Genomic DNA, 11,697 nt, shown 5'->3' with positions numbered 1-11,697 from the left:
CAGTAGTTGCAGCATGTGGGCTCAGTAGTTGTGGCTCTCGGGCTCTAGAGCGCAGGATCAGTGGTTGTGGCACACAAGCTTAGTTGCTCCACAACATGTGGGATCTTCCCAGATCAGGGATTGGACCCGTGTCCCCTGCACTGGCAGGTGGATTCTTAACCACTGCGCCACCAGGGAAGTCCCTTCTGCCCATTTTTTGATTGGATGAGAGGAAGCTGACGTTTCAGGTAATTCTACATAGGCTATGAAGTTTAGAATGTTGACATGTAAGAGGGTGTATAGCTCAGTGGTAGAGCATTTGACTGCAGAATACTGCCATTTATAATTCTGGAACAGTTGCTAAGACAGACCATTTTTCAGTAATTTCTTTGAAAATCTATTTCTGGCTCTACCAGTCCGCAGCCACCTACTTCCTAAGAGCACGCTCTGCACGAGTGTGGAATTCAGTGTTTTCCTGGAGGCTGGGCCTTAGTAAAGTACCGTATCAGTCAGGGTCCAGCCAGGGAGCAGAAGCAGCAGGTGGGTACCCACCTCTCCAGATCCGGTTACTCCAGGGGACGGGCTTGGGGAAGTGTGACTGCCCCTGCCCTCAGGGAGGGAGGGAGGAGACAGGCTGGGGAGGGGTGTGAGCGCCTGTTGGTTCTTGCTGCCTTTGACCTTGGGGACAGAGAGCTGAGTACACAGGCCTGGCTCCAGAGGCACGGAGGAGGGTAGGGCAGCTGCCGCCTCCTGCTGCGAGGGGAGACCAGCTTCAGCACACGTGTCCCCCCGGGCGGTTCGCCTGCTCCCCGCCAGGCCTTATTCACAGGGATTTAGATTTTCTGTGGGTGTGTTTGTGTTTGCTATTTCAAATATGATCTTTAGCCAGTTTCTAATTGGTAATTGATGACATATAGGAAAGCTATTGATTTTGTTTTTTTTATAAATTTATTTATTTTATTTATTTATTGGCTGCATTGGGTCTTCATTGCTGCACACGGGCTTTCTCTAGTTGTTGCGAGCGGGGGCTGTGCTTCACTGTGGTCCATGGGCTCTTCACTATAGTGGCTTCTCTTGTTGTGGAGCATGGGCCCTAGGCACGTGGGCTTTCGTAGTTGCAGCACATGGGCTCAATAGTTGTGGCTCACGGGCTCTAGAGCATAGGCTCGATAGTTGTGGCGCACGGGCTTCGTTGGGCTGCAGCATGTGGGATCTTCCCAGACCAAGGATTGAACTCGTGTCCCCTGCATTGGCAGGCGGATTTTTAACCACTGTGCCACCCAGGAAGTCCAAGCTATTGGTTTTTGAAAGTCGACCTTGTCTCTTACAAGTTTCCTGAAGCCTCTGATATGCTCCAGTAATTCTTCGGCTTTTCTCTATTTTCTGGGTAGGTGATCTTGTCACGCGTGAATCACGGGTTCTGTCTGTCTGCTTCAAGGCCCGCGCCTCCCGTGTCTCACCTGTCTGGCTGCACTGGGCAGCCGCAGCGCACAGTGCCGGCAGCCTCTGCGCATCTCCCGTCCCCTGGGCTCCGCTCTGCCCTGGCACTCAGCCTGCCGCTCCCCTCGGGCGGAGCATACGCTCAGCTGAGACATCGTCTTCAGGGCTTTATCCCGGGGAATCTGTGCAGCTGCCGCACCTCCTTGTCCTGAGGAAGGGGAGGACCTGGTCATCCCAGCTTCTCCAGGGGGAACATACATCACCTGTCCTGACGCGGGTCCGGAGCCTTTGCTGGTGCTCGCGTCTCACTCGGCTCCGCGATCCCCGGCCTTTGGTTGGAACCTGCTGTGAAGTGACCATCTGCTTGTCATTTGGGCTCTGGCTTCTACTCTAGTCTTCTGTCAGTCTGACCCCATCAGCTCTTCATCAGCTAGGGATTCCTCAAAATATGTAGGTCACTAATGGCATTTTTATCATTTAGTTGAGGCACGTGGGATCTTTTAGTTGTGGCAGGCCGGCTCCTTAGTTGTGGCATGCAAAACTCTTCGCATGCATGTGGATCTCGTTCCCTGACCAGGGATGGAACCCGGGACCCCTGCATTGGGAGCGTGGAGTGGACCACCAGGGAAGTCCCTAGTTGTTCTTTGAAAACAGCATGTGTCTCCCAGCACCTTCCACGGCCGCTGGCTCCTCAGCAAAAGGAACAGCCACCCATCTGAAGAGGGCTGGATTCCGGGACCCTGGTGAAGCTGTACTGATGAGTGGATAAGCCCCTGTATACTGACGTTTCCCTTGCATTAAGAGCTTCTAAAAATTGAGGAAAAAATGATCAACAACCTGATAGAAACAAACGGGCGAAGGACATGAGCGGTGTGTGGAACGTTCATGAACGACGCCTGCGGCCCGTGACCGCCCTTCTCGTCCTGGACCAGCCCCGCTGCTCCCGTCCTTGCTTTTTCCTTCTTAGTTTTGTCACCTAGAAATGCTCCCATAAACAGCCTGTCCTGGTTTTGCATGTTCTTTCCTCTGCCCTGAACAGAGCCTCTGTTCCTTGATCCCCTACCTCAGCTTCACGTCTGTGGGACTCACCACGTGCGTGCGTGGTCTGGGGTCAGTGCATTCCCCCTCCTCTGCGGGCGCCACACTTCCCTGTTCTGCTTCCGACAGGCTTTGGGGTGGTTTCTGTTTGGGGGGATTACAGACAGCACCGTGGTGAACAGTCCTGTACAGGCACGCTCGCGCACACCTGGGCAGCTTTCTCTAGAGTGTACCTGGTGATGGAATTAGCAAATCATAGGCTTCATTCACGTATCTTCAGTTTACCAGATAAAACAAACTGTCTTCCGGAGCGGGTGTACATGGGACCTCCCTGGTGGTCCAGCGGTTGAGATGCCTCGCTTCCAGTGTAGGGGGCTCAGGTTTAGTCTCCGATGGGGGAACTAGGATCCCACGTGCCATGCGGTGCGGCCAAAACATTTTTATTAAAAAGCCAAAGTGGTTGTACGTTCTCACTGCTAGTGTATGAGTTCCTGTTATTTCACATCCTTGACAAGACTTGATAGTGCCTTTTTTTTTTAAACTGAAGTATAACTGATTTACAGTTGTTAGTTTCAGATGAACAGCAAAGTGATTCTGTACATATATATGTACAACTGATTCTTTTTCATTATAGGTCATTACAATATATTGAGTACAGTTCCCTGTGCTATTTAGTAGGTCCTTGTCAATTATCTGTTTTACACACAGGAGTGTGTATCTGTTAATCCCGAATTCCTAATTTATCCCTCCACCCCTTTCCCCTTTGGTAACCACAGTTTGTTTTCTATGTCTGTGAGTCTATTTCTGTTCTGTAAATATGTTCGTTTGTATTATTTTTTTTAAATTCCACATATAAGTGATATATGGCATCTGTCTTTCTCTGACTTACTTTGCTTAGTATGAAAATCTCTAGTTGCACTCACGTTGCTGCAAAAGGCATTTCATTCTTTTTTATGGCTGAGTAGTATTCCATTGGATATATGTGCCACATCTTCTTTATCCATTCCTCTGTGGATGGACACTTAGGTTGCTTCCACGTCTTGGCTATTGTGACTAGTGCTGCTGTGAACGTAGGGGTGCGTGTGTCTTTTCAAATTAGAGTTTTCATCTACTGCGGGTATATGCCCAGGAGTAGGATTGCTGGATCATAAGGAACTCTTGATTTTGCTTTAAGTTTTAATGTTTGGGAATCTTGTGGCCGCCTAATTGTTGGCTTTTTCTGATTGTAAAAGTAATACATAATCTTTTTCCAGAACATACAGAAAAGTATAGAGAAGTAAAAACTGTCTGTAATAACATCACTCAGAAGTGTCCTCTGCTGCTGTGCTGTATACTTTCAGACTTTCTTCTTACATATACTCACGGTTTGGTTCCCAGACTCTGGGCCAAGGTGCTGTGGGGACAGCACTGAAGCCACAGGCACATTCAGAGTGTTCAGAAGTTTCAGGGTAGGCTGAGGCTTGATGCCTGTCACACACCACGCAAGCTGTCAGCTGAAGGCACTTCACAGCTCTGACATTAGAACGCATCCTGTATTTTTTACTGATATCATATCTTTGCAGAACTTATCTCAGCAGTTGCTGTGATAATGTCATTGTGTGAAAGTCAGTGTGAAATAGGCAGTGAGGGTAGCAGCGTCCCACCTGACCTCAGGGCCTGAGATGCTGCTGCGTTGCTCACCGCCCAGAAGGTGCAAGTGTCCGCTAGGAAGTGTTGGTGGTTAAGAGTGAGACAAAAAAAAGACTATTATTGTTTTCCATTTATGTGTATTATTTTTTAAATAGCTACAGAATTGTTAGGATATAAGTAATTGTCAACTTAACTAATGAACAGGTGTTTCTTTTGGCCTAGGGGCGCCATGAAAAAACATATTGCAACACTCAGGGTGCCCCTGACCAGGAAAGTTTGGGAACCTCCATCATCCACACTCTTTACAAAAGGAATCTGAGGTCACATGGTGACACTCTGGCTTTCAAAGTGTCCAGGGGCCCTCTCCAGGCAGTGAGCCCCTGCTGGGCTCAGCGGAGGTAGAGGTGTCCGGTGGGGTCTTTGTCTCTGCCTAACCCTGCGTTTCTGTGATATCTGCTGCCCTGAAAATTCTTGAATACTTCATGGCCTTAGTGCGTGGAGGGGCCAGTTCTTTGTGTTGCTTTGTAAAAACGACATGTTATTTTTAAAAATTTAAGTAATGCAGAATTGTACAAAGCAAAGAGGAAAACAATAATTCCAGATTTCTCCACTCAGAAAGAACTGTACTTACGGGTGGTATTTGGTGGGTATCATACCAGGTGTCTCTCATATAGACATACATGTGAGGATGAAAGTAAATAAGCTTATAAAAATGGGATTATCTGTGTATAAAATAGATAACTAATGAGAACCTGCTGTATAGCACAGGGAGCTCCACTTCACTCTGCTGTACAGTAGAAACTAAACATTGTAAAACAACTATACCCCAATTAAAAAATAAAAGGGATTATCTGTAGTACTGTTTTTTAATGCAATTAAATTTACTCTTAAATTCAACAAAAAAGTAGAGTGAAACTGAATTGCTGAATTTCAAGTGAAGTTTCATAATAAGAGACATTATTTAATTAAAATATCTCTTAGTGTAAAAAAAAAGTTATTTAATAAAAGAAGTTGAAGCTTGTGTAGACCACAGCTTTCAACCGTCCATAGGACTTATTAATATGAAAACATAGGGCTTCCTAGGTGGCGCAGTGGTTAAGAATCCGCCTGTCAATGCAGAGGTCACAGGTTCGATCCCAGCTCCAGGAAGATCCCACATGCCGCGGAGCAACTAAGCCCGTGTGCCAAAAAAAAGAACTAAAAAAAATAAATAAATAAATAAATAAATAAATATGAAAACATAAAAATTAGAGAATTTATGATTTATCCCACCTCCACATTTCCTGCCTCCTGATTTTTTAAAAACATTATTTTTACACTTACATTCTGTTCTATAATCACAGCTCACATTGTTCTTAAGCCTTATTTCGTCATTTCCATATTGCCGGTTGTTTTACCAAAGGGTCCAATTCCTGAATTATTTTATCAATTTTGATTCATGTTCTCAATCATAATGGGTTTTTCTGCAAGCAATTTTTGTTTGTTTTTGCTTTTAACAGCCAGGGGTGCTGAGTTGTTACCTGCTTGAGGATATTTGTGTGTTTGTCGGCTTTATTCAGTATTGAGGGACAAACGGTTCTGGGTCACATATTTCTTGCTTCAGAACTTTACAGACATCACTGTATTGTGTGCTGGAAATTAACGTCACTATGTAGAAGAAACTGTGAAACCATCCTGATTTTTCCTGCTTTGTAGATGATTTGCTCTTCCTGAAAGTCTAGAAATTATCATAGACTAGAATTGTCATCAGGCTCTATCTCAGTATTGATTTTTTTGCTGTTTGTGTTTTCGGTACAGAGTACCCCATTAAAGTATCAGACTTCTGCTGTTATTTGTTTGAATACTTTTTTCTTCTATTTGTTCTGTTCCTTTTTGCAAGAACAACAGTATATACACAGTATTAGCATTAATTTTCCTGCCTTTCATCTTTTCTGTTATACTGCAATATACATAGCATAAAACCTGTCATTTTAGTAATTTTTAAGCGTAGATTTCACTGGCATTAAGTACATTCAAAATCAGTTGTCATCACCGTCCATTTCCACATCTTTTTCACCCCACACAGAAACTCTGTGCCCATTAAATACGACTCCCCGGTTCCTCCTCCCCTGCCCTGGTAGCTGTTACTCAACTTTCTGTCTCTATGAGTTTTCCTACTCTAGATGCCTCGTGTAAGTGGAATCCTACCATTTCTGTCCTTTTGTATCTGGCTTAGTTGCCTTCGCGTGATGTTCTCAAGACGGACCCACGCTGTAGCACGTGTCAGAGCTTCATCCCTCTTATAGCTGAGTAGTGTTCCTCTGCGCACAGAGAAATCCTCTTGTTTGTGATGCACACGGGTGGTTTCCGTCACCCATGGTGAGGAAGGCCGCGATGCGCGGGTGTACAGGGGTCTGTCCGAGGCCCTGCTTTTCATTCCTTTGGGTGTAACCCAGGAGCAGGATTGCTGGGTCACATGGTATTTCTCTGTTTACGTTTCTGAGGAACCGCCCAGCTGTTCGTCACAGTGGCCGCACCGCGGGAGCGCCACAGCCCAGGAGTCCCAGGTTCCCCCACGTCCTCACCAACACCTATCTAAAGACGTTCACGTTCTGATGACAGCCGTCACAGTGGGTGTGAGGTGGTCTCCCTGTGGTTTCAACGTGCATCTCCTAAACGGCTAATGATGGTGGGTATCGTTTCTTACGCCTGTTGGGTATTTGTGGCTGACCTGGGGGCCCCACTTGTGGCTGGCACCCGAAGGGCCGTCTCTTCGGAGACCTGGTTCTTGAACGCGTGGGATCTGATGTTGAGCCCAGTTAGTTAGGGTCAGACCTGAACTGAGCTGCAAGCGCCCAGCTGGGGTCAGATCAGTCCTTCCCTCAAGTTCCCCGGGGTCTCCCGCCCGCCCTGCCCAGTCTGCCGCAGTGACACTGTCATTTCAGCTGCCGTGCTGCGCAGCTCCAGGACGTCTGTTTGGTTCCTGCGCTTTCTCTTCCTTTGCTGAGAGTCTCTCTCTGTTGAGACATCTCGCTCCTGGTTCCCTTTACTTCTGTCCCTTGTCTGGGCATATTTATTCAGGGAAAGTTTCTGTTCATCTTTCCTTCCTGGTGAATGGCCAGTACATTCTTGATTCTTTGCATGCAGAGTAAGTTTGTGTTGAAAACGGGGCATTTTGAATATTCTGATTTCCTTGAACAGTTTTTGGCTGTTTTGAATAATGCTGCTGGGAACATTCGTGTGGAAGTTTCTGTGTAGACGTGTTGTCAGTTCTTTGGGTATACACCCAGGAGCCCAACTGCTGGGTCGTATGGTAACTCTGTGTTTCACTTTTTGAGGGGCTGTGACATTGTTTTGCATGGTGATGGCACCATCTTACATTCCAGCCAGGAGTGCACGAGGGTTCCAGTTTCTCCTCGTCTACGCCACGGCTTCCATCTGTGTCTATTACAGCCACCGGATGCATCTCTGCTGGTCTTTCCTTGGGGTGTTCTTTTGCACGTGTCTAGTGGCTAAGGTGTTGAGCATCTTTTCATGTGTTTGTTGGCCGTTTGTACATCATATTGGAGAGATGTTGGTGCAGATCCTGTGCCCATTTAAAACACAGACTGTTTTGTAGCGCAGTTTCAGGTTAGGGTCTATGCTAATACAGTGGCTCTTGGGGGCCCCTTGGTAGCATCAGGAGGGCGGCTTGTTATCAGAAAGACCGTCTGAGCACCGTCACCTCTGTACCTTCCCCTGTGCATTTCTTCCACGTGGCGTGAGGTGTTTTCCTGAGGCCCGGAGGCTGTTCTGGGAAACTACTGAACAAGGAGAGGGTCACAAGAACCCCCAGTGTATAGCCGGGCGGTCAGAAGTTCAGCTGGCCTGGACCCACAGTTGGCTTCTGAACTGGGGAGCAGTCTCGTGGGACCCCCCCCTCACTGATGGGGTCTGACATTAACCCCACATAGTCCATGTCCGAGTTGAACGGACTCGGCGGACACCCTGCTGGTGTTGGGAGACTTGGCTGTGGGTGTGCAAACACCCACATTTGGTGGCAGGATAGAAATGAACCGCACGGCTCTTTTTTTGAGGACAGGGTGGTGACGTCCAAGCTCCTTACAAGTCACACTGGAAACACAAAGCCTCTTATTTAAACTTCTATAATATGTTTATATTCCAACAGTACTTAATTTTTTTTCCTGACACTGTGGCAGTGGATTGTTAGCTATGACAACAGAGACGGAAGCACCAAAAGGAAAAAATAAGTCAGGCTTCATCAAAACTAAAAACTTTTTGTGCAAAGAGCAGACACTGTTGAGAAAGTTGAGAGACAGTCTGCGGAATGGGGCAAGACACTGCAAACCATATGTCTGGTAAGGGACCAGCCTCCGGAGTGTGTGAAACCTCTTACAGCTCAATTACACATGGGCACATTTCTCCAAAAAGGTACACAGGCGGCCAGTAAACGATGAAAAGATGACCCATGCCGTTGGTAACGTGCATTAGAACTGCAGACTAAAAGGACACTGAGATACTTCACACCACTAAGCTGGAATAATAATTTAAAAAAAAACATAAACATCACTAAATGTACTAAATGCCACTGAATTATACACTTGGAAAGGTTCATTTTACATCATGTGACTGTCGCCTCTAAGCTTTCCTGAGTGTTGCTCCTGCAGCATGGTGACAGCGTGCGGTGCCCTCTGAACCCTGCAGCCGCCGTCTCCTCTGACTGGTCTGTCCCAGCTCTGCCTGCTCTCCTCCCGGGGTGGGGGGCTCGCCCCGGAGAGGGGCCGGGGAATGCCTGCCAGGTCATCGGGTGGGCTTCGTGTTGGGGAAGCTCCAGCGTCCGTCATTTTTGTTAGGACTTCCTATTTGGGTTGGTCCCGTTCCCTATAAAAGGCTCTAAAAACCTCCACCAGGAGGTGCAGCCATACCTGCAAGCATCTGGAAACCGGGCAGCAGGAGAACACAGATAAACTTTCATATTAACTAGAAAATCAAACACAAATTTCTTAAAAGGCAATAAGCTACACGTTATCATTTAGGTGGAAGTAGTCTGAGCACACATTTTACATTTTAAGGTGTTTATTTTATAAGCGCGTACGCAGCAGCACCCGACACAGGACCTGACAGCACTTCATACACTCTCACAGATGAGACGGAACACGTAACAGAGAAACACACACACACGACATGACCGGCAGTTAATGTTTGAGGGCAAGGGCCTGCTTTCCTAGGAGACAAATTAAATATGAGACAGAGTAAAGAACACTTACAGCTGGGAAAACCAAATTTGCAGATTTAAAAACCATGACGGAGTTATTTAATGTTTGGGAGAAAAGTTTAGTTAAAATTGTAACACTCTTCTTGATCTCCAGTAAGCAGTAAGATCGTGCATGTTCTCAGAATAACTGAGAAGACAGCACTGGTATCCTTTCCACACCCAGCTGAGAGCGGAACCACTGTCCCGGGGACGGGGTCGCTTGCCACGCGTCCCGTCATCTTCACTGCTGGCTTGTAGGCGGCGGTGATTCTGTTTCAGCCACGGTCCCTGAAAACGCGTATTAAAATCCCTGCTTCAAGGACAGTGACAGCGAAAGGCACGGCCGCCCCGCAATACAGAATCAGCTGGGTCCCCGCCAAGACCTCCCCGACGGTGGCCGCCCCGCACGAGCTGGTCTCCACCAGCTGCGAGGTCTGGCTCTCCGGTCAGATGACATCAGGTAGAATCACCCCCTCAGGCACCTCTTTCTCTAGGATGGACAGATCTGTTTGCAGAGAACAGTGAGACACTTAACTGCTAGTCTGAGAGAAGGGCATTCCTGAAGGGGACGCGCGCCGATGTCGTGTCGTGACCAGCGCCCATCCGTCCCTGGCTGTCACGTGGGGTCACCCTCGGCACGTTCTCGCAGGGAACCACAGCTGGTCTCCAGGCAGAAGGGGGGAGGCCAGCTCTACAGGGCCAGGGAGCAGGCGCTCGGCGCCAGGCCTGAGAACAATGTCCCCGGAAACTCACCTACTGCGATGGGCACAGCCTCTTTCATCCCTTGCAGCCAGGCCCGAATCTGTGCCTAAACAGAGCGTCCCAGGTAAACCAGGTGTGGTCGGGCAAGGTCACTTCCCCGCCGTTAAATTAGCTCCCGCGGAAACTATACTAGAGGGGTCACAGCATCAAGGCGGTCTCGCTTGGTCCTGAAAGTGCCAGTGACGCTAGAACACGACACTAGAAACCACTATTCTTCCCAGTATCAGTGCACAAAAATGCCATAAAGAGCCACTTGTTGCCACAGGTGCAAACTGAGCATATTTTCTGCACTGTGCCCTTTACTGCCCCTAAATCCCGATAAAAGGAGCAAAGTCTAGAGATAAACGGTACAGTCACCTAAGGGGTAGTTTATGGTCCAACTTCACTGCCTCCGTGGCTCACGCTGAAGGGAGGCAGGACACGTCACCGTAAGCAGGGTCAAAGGGCCGTGAACCTCAAGGGTGGTCAAGACGCAGATGCTGGCGGTCTGCACACCTCAACCCCCCCTCACGTCTCCTCACCCAGGACACGTCCCTCAGCCGACCTCCCACCCGTCTCGCCTCAAACCCTGACCCAGGCAGCAGGGCTCACACGTCAACACACAGGTGCCCGGAGGGTCAGGATGCCCGTCCTCCACCCGCAGGACAGGCTGCTGCCCCCAAGGGCTCCCCTGATCCCAGACACTTGGCATTCGGCTTCTTAGGGAACCACAGACCGCCTGAAATTAGACAACAGATCAGGAAAACAGGAAACACGACTGTTTTCTAAGACAACCACACCAGAACAGCAGAAGAGTTCCTAAGCTAATTCTCTCTCTCTCTCTGGCTGAGTCCTGCTCAGCAGACACTAAATGAGCTCCACGTGAAGAGGAAACCGTGCTGAGCCAGGACTGCCTTTTGCCCCGGCTCTCACGTCCCATGCATTTCACGAGTGAAAGTGCGTCGTGAGGCCAGTGGATTTCTTACCATTTTCACCCCGAAAGACTCCTCACCTGCCCCGGGATCAAGAGGGCCCCGTCTCTCAGAGGACCCGCCCTCTGTTACCTGCTCTGCCGCTCGGTTCCAGTTTATCCTCCAGAGGTACACCAAGTAGAAGACGGTTTGAAAGAAGACACGCACCATCAGCCCGGACCAGGGACCTGTGGGTGGAAACAGGGATCCCATTTAGATTCTGTGCGGTTCTGCTCCTGCCACCACTGACATTCTTCCGTAGCTACTGTATCCACAGCGTAAACTGCAGTTCACATCACCTCCCTAAACCTTATATAATTACGAACCAGGGTCAGACCCAAGCTCAACACTGACCTATCAGTGGCACTCAGTCTACCAATAAACAATAAGAAACAGCCCCAAACACTCTGCGGCTTTATATGTTGACGTGACAAATATTCCCTGGCTTTATTTGTGCCGGGTGCTGTCTGAAGTGCTAGAAACACAGACCTGAACAGGCCAAGACCCGCGCCTGCCTGGAGGGGACACAGGCAGAAAACAAGGAAACAGGATGCTTTAAGGGTGAGAAGAGCAGCCCAGAGTCGAGACGACCGTCGGGGGCTCTGAGGGGAGACCGGGGTGGGGGGGGGACCCGCTGTGCCGGCTCCAGGGCGGGGGAAGAGCAGG

General features: G+C 48.7%; 1 protein-coding gene across 1 annotated transcript in view; it reads right to left on the bottom strand.

Moving 5' to 3' along the window:
- Positions 1-9,145: 9,145 nt before the first annotated feature.
- The window catches only part of LOC130840293 (nascent polypeptide-associated complex subunit alpha, muscle-specific form-like), a 43,868-nt gene continuing 41,316 nt past the window's right edge, over positions 9,146-11,697 (bottom strand). The window contains exons 16-19 of the mRNA XM_057715649.1: positions 11,125-11,219; positions 10,673-10,799; positions 10,073-10,127; positions 9,146-9,824 (exon numbers count right to left, since the gene is read on the bottom strand). Coding sequence (XP_057571632.1) covers positions 9,794-9,824; positions 10,073-10,127; positions 10,673-10,799; positions 11,125-11,219 — 308 coding nt within the window. The 3' untranslated portion in view covers positions 9,146-9,793. The remainder of the gene's footprint in view (positions 9,825-10,072; positions 10,128-10,672; positions 10,800-11,124; positions 11,220-11,697) is intronic.

The sequence above is a fragment of the Hippopotamus amphibius genome, chromosome 17, assembly GCF_030028045.1.
Source record: "Hippopotamus amphibius kiboko isolate mHipAmp2 chromosome 17, mHipAmp2.hap2, whole genome shotgun sequence".
Lineage (NCBI taxonomy): Eukaryota > Metazoa > Chordata > Mammalia > Artiodactyla > Hippopotamidae > Hippopotamus > Hippopotamus amphibius.
This window is presented reverse-complemented; position numbering and strand designations above follow the sequence as displayed.